Genomic DNA, 5000 nt, shown 5'->3' on the forward strand with positions numbered 1-5000 from the left:
ATAATGAAAAATGAAAACGGTTATGTCTCTGCCCTGCAAATAATGAGAAACGAGTTGTGGCACATTTTCAATGAAAGGGCCGCTTCAGTTGGACACACACACACACACACACACACACTTTACAAAGACATGCATTCATTCATTGACGCACCCACAGATGGAGCGAGACGCTCAGTTCATCTGAATCAATGGGGAGCCGCGGCAGAGATCTGTATTCGTCTCGGTAAACACATCCCAGGGACGATCACTCACTCACTGATGCTGCAACCTTCACAAAACACACACACACACACACGCTGGTACCTGAGATGATGGAGGCATGTCGGAATTCCTCTGAGAAATGGATCGGCTCGTAGGGAGATGTCTCGTAAAACTCTTCCCCTGAAAAACAACAGAAAAACAGAAACGTTTTCAGCTTGAGAAGCCACACAAACACACACACACACACACACACACACACACACACACACACACACACACACACACACAAACACACACACACACACACACACACACACACACACACACACACACACACACAGCAGCATGTCTGCGGCGAAGCCTGGTACACACCTGGCCATCTGGCTCTACCTGGAAACTACCTTCAAAGTCAAATTGTCCGTGCTGTCGTGTAGAAAAGCTTACAGCAGGGACTGGAGGAAAACTGCTGGAGTGAGAAGGAGCAGCTGAATCTTATATTTCATTTAACAGGAAATGCAGACGGAGAGACGGGAGGCGAAGAAAGAAACAGCCTGAGGTGAAAGGCACAGGTGCATGCAGGTGTTTAAAAACAAAAAAACAATAAGTTAGTTGTTAGTTTGGCTGCTGATGTGGCCGCAAGGGGGTAAGTGAGCGTCCACAAAGCGTAGCTCCCATGGAGCCATTTTGTTGCTATCAAGCCATCACCTCCCGTTAGCATCCCATTGACTGCCATTCATTTTGACGTCACTTTGACAGAGAATAACTTTACATCTGAAGAGTTTAAAGACTCTATTTGTCCGTTGCTTATTTCTAAAGAAACACGACAATGTATAAAAGGCTCCATTACCTTGTATCTCACGTAAATTAGGCCCTATGTTCCTACAGTTCCCACATTTCTAAGATTTTTTTTCCAAAATTAGGCCCTATGTTCCCATATTTCCTTTTTCATAAATTTGTATCAGATTTTATCCCCCTAACCCTATCCCTAACCCTAAAAAATGTTGTGGGAGGATAGGGCTTAAATTGAAGGGAAATGTAGGAACACAAGACCTAATTTTGAAAATGTCCTAGAAATGTGGGAACATAAAGCTGAGCCCCCCCCCCCCCAATTGAGCAGAAGTCTAAAGACGACTGTGAAAGGTGACTCCAGAAAATAGTAACTGTGGCGTTGACACATGAGCTTAGCATCGCCTCAACAGCAGCTGGTTTTTCTCATTGCCTTGAACAGGAAATGGACGGAGGATTAGGACAGATTGTCTCTCCCTTCATCCTGTAGGTAAACACTCAGCAGAGAGTCGCTTATTCACGCTGCTTTCAGAGGCAGCGGGACATTTCCTGTTGGCACCTCGGAGAAACACATCTCCAAACTCCAAACAACTTGTGTTCATTCGCGGCGTTGTCTTTGAACCACACATTAGCATGCCAGACAACTCCACTGCTGATTTACTACAGTCCTCGTTCCAACACTGACCTAAATTTCTCTGCAATCATTTGCCACCTGTGAGCATTTGTCTGGCATTAAGCAGTGCTGCTGCCTCCCGCCGCTGCACTGGCTCGGCTCCCACCGGTAGTTACAGAACGGAGATCATTGTGTCCCGCCGAGCTTCAGCTAATTCACTCTTACACTGTGAAATAATACTTCAGGAGACACAAACAAGGCAGCGACACACACACACACAGATTCAAGATGCAAGATCCATGATAATTTGTGGACATGAAGGCTGCCACATAAATTAATACCAACAGTGGGAAATGCAAAGTGCAACGCAGTCGCTCATTTATGTCCTGATTATAGAAATAAAATGGATAGAAAAGCCATTTCCATTCAAATCAACGTGGCAGAATGGTCAGAGCAGCGGCCATTTTTATGTGTACCATTGCCATGGTAACGTATAAACTTCCGATAATAAGCCGACTTCCGGAAAGTCGCGGAGCTGAGGTTTTGAAGTAACGGACTAACGAGCAGTGGAGTAGTAACGTTATGAGGCAGAGAGCCAGCCGCTAAATGAGTTAGATTAACTTCATGCTTCAGCCACACAAAGCCCCCTGCTATCGCCACGAGTGACCCTTTATTCGGCTCGTTTTCTGTGAACAATGTGGCGAGGGGGTAACGTTAAGGCGGAGTTAGCAAGCTAACGTCTAGCTAATCGGCGGGCTGGCTCGCTGGTTCCGCCATGGTTTTATGCTGCATCGGTTACAGGGAATGAGCTGAAGAGCGGGCTGGGTCTAACGTTAGCGGTCTGCTGACCCACTGCTGCTGAGTCTAACGTTAGCTGTCTGCTGACCCACTGCTGCTGGGTCTAACGTTAGCGGCCCGCTGACCCACTGCTGCTGGGTCTAACGTTAGCGGTCTGCTGACCCACTGCTGCTGGGTCTAACGTTAGCGGCCCGCTGACCCACTGCTGCTGGGTCTAACGTTAGCTGTCTGCTGACCCACTGCTGCTGGGTCTAACATTAGCGGTCTGCTGACCCACTGCTGCTGGGTCTAACGTTAGCTGTCTGCTGACCCACTGCTGCTGGGTCTAACGTTAGCTGTCTGCTGACCCACTGCTGCTGGGTCTAACATTAGCTGTCTGCTGACCCACTGCTGCTGGGTCTAACGTTAGCTGTCTGCTGACCCACTGCTGCTGGGTCTAACGTTAGCTGTCTGCTGACCCACTGCTGCTGGGTCTAACGTTAGCGGTCCGCTGACCCACTGCTGCTGGGTCTAACATTAGCGGTCTGCTGACCCACTGCTGCTGGGTCTAACGTTAGCTGTCTGCTGACCCACTGCTGCTGGGTCTAACGTTAGCTGTCTGCTGACCCACTGCTGCTGGGTCTAACGTTAGCGGTCCGCTGACCCACTGCTGCTGGGTCTAACGTTAGCGGTCTGCTGACCCACTGCTGCTGGGTCTAACGTTAGCTGTCTGCTGACCCACTGCTGCTGGGTCTAACGTTAGCTGTCTGCTGACCCACTGCTGCTGGGTCTAACGTTAGCTGTCTGCTGACCCACTGCTGCTGGGTCTAACGTTAGCTGTCTGCTGACCCACTGCTGCTGGGTCTAACGTTAGCTGTCTGCTGACCCACTGCTGCTGGGTCTAACGTTAGCTGTCTGCTGACCCACTGCTGCTGGGTCTAACGTTAGCTGTCTGCTGACCCACTGCTGCTGGGTCTAACGTTAGCGGTCTGCTGACCCAATGCTGCTGGGTCTAACGTTAGCGGTCTGCTGACCCACTGCTGCTGGGTCTAACGTTAGCGGTCTGCTGACCCACTGCTGCTGGGTCTAACTGTCCCTCCTCACTCCCTGCAGCTCCGAGAACATCTCCCGAGCTGCGACACAGTTTACGGCTCCACTGATGCGTATTGTCACTATGACAACTAACAATAATCGCCATTTTGTTGTGTTCCAATCAAATGATCACCGGAAACAGTTCAATGGCCTATCCATTTTATTTCTATGGTCCAGATTTAAGAGAGATTCACTGATAGGCCCAATCCCAATCCACTCTAAACCCTAAACTCTCACTGACTTTACAAAACATGATATGCGCAATTGTGGGTTTGGGACTGTTTATTTTACTTGGACAAGAAAGACTTCCAGGCTCTTTACAGAGTGGACGTGTTAAATTATCACTTTACTTTTTTTTGTCAAAATGGCAGCATTAAGGAACATTAAAAGGAAATGGTTGATGAATAAACCAGCTGGGCATTTTCCTCTGATGTCATGTGTTTTTATGTACCTCCTTAACTCTTTGTTAGCGTTTCTGTGTAAATTGAATACGCTGGGCTGAATATGTGCCACTCCGCTCTGTTTACCTTTTTATTTAACGCTTTAAGGTTTCCCCTGGTAACTGTTTTAACGTCACAACGCTATGAAAGGACGGTTAGCTCCAACTCCCCTTGCACACTTGACGATTTCACATTGGGACAGTCCGAAGTCCTCACAGACTTAGCGGGACTGTCCGTGAGTCTGTATGTGGACATTGAGATTGGGCCCTAGAGGGATGAAAGACTCGTATATGCCTATTCAGGCATCTTTCTCCGGTATTTAATTGGAACCGTAGCGTCTTCCTGATGGGAGCATTTGTATTCTTAATGCAGGACATTGCAGGAGTCGATTTGGGATATTTCAGTTGCAAAACCAACTTGGCTTGGATATAAAAGAGATTCTACAAATGTACAAGGTTCCTTCTAACCTGCTGCATTATTAAAATATCAAAGTTTACATTCAGCCAGTGTTGAGTGACATTTCATTCAGATATCTGGAGGTGACAGAGGGAGCCCTGAAAGTTTTTCCCTCGTTAAAATGTAGCTGAACTTGCGTTTTTCATCCCACTTCCTAACAAGCTAGCATGACAAAGTTGGTACCAATGGATTCCTGAGGTCTTATAGTTTCACATGATACATACATGAATATGATACGTTATCAGGATTTTGTCGGATCATTCAAATATGAATCGTTTATAAATCCAGCCCTAGATATCACCGTGAAACTTCCCCAGTTGATTACTGACATCAAGACCATCGTTTTTTCGACTAGAATCTGAGTATGACCACGTCAGGCTAGTCATTTATCCGGAAGAGAACTGTTTTTTGGTGCGAAGGAAAATTACTCATTTACTGACATGTGAATTGTGGGGATTGTCTGGGCACGGGGTTGTATAATACACTGTATGGTACTGCAATTACTTGTGTTTGGGGCTTTATTTGTGTCTGCTGAATCCTTTTGAATTATTCTGGTTGTTAGCAGGTGAATAAGTCAGGGTAGTAACATACATGTTTTCTTTCTACCAGTCTGAAAGAAGACATGTTAGGCAAGC

At 47.0% G+C, this 5000-nt stretch overlaps 1 protein-coding gene across 4 annotated transcripts in view; it reads right to left on the reverse strand.

Moving 5' to 3' along the window:
• The window catches only part of gfra2b (GDNF family receptor alpha 2b), a 124660-nt gene that overhangs the window by 68292 nt on the left and 51368 nt on the right, over nucleotides 1-5000 (reverse strand). For all 4 annotated transcript variants that reach the window (XM_035991835.1, XM_031287880.2, XM_031287879.2 and 1 more), the window contains one exon: nucleotides 304-381. In XM_035991835.1, the coding sequence (XP_035847728.1) occupies nucleotides 304-381 (78 nt within the window). The remainder of the gene's footprint in view (nucleotides 1-303; nucleotides 382-5000) is intronic.

Source organism: Sander lucioperca, chromosome 14 (genome assembly GCF_008315115.2).
Source record: "Sander lucioperca isolate FBNREF2018 chromosome 14, SLUC_FBN_1.2, whole genome shotgun sequence".
Classification (NCBI taxonomy): Eukaryota; Metazoa; Chordata; class Actinopteri; order Perciformes; family Percidae; genus Sander; species Sander lucioperca.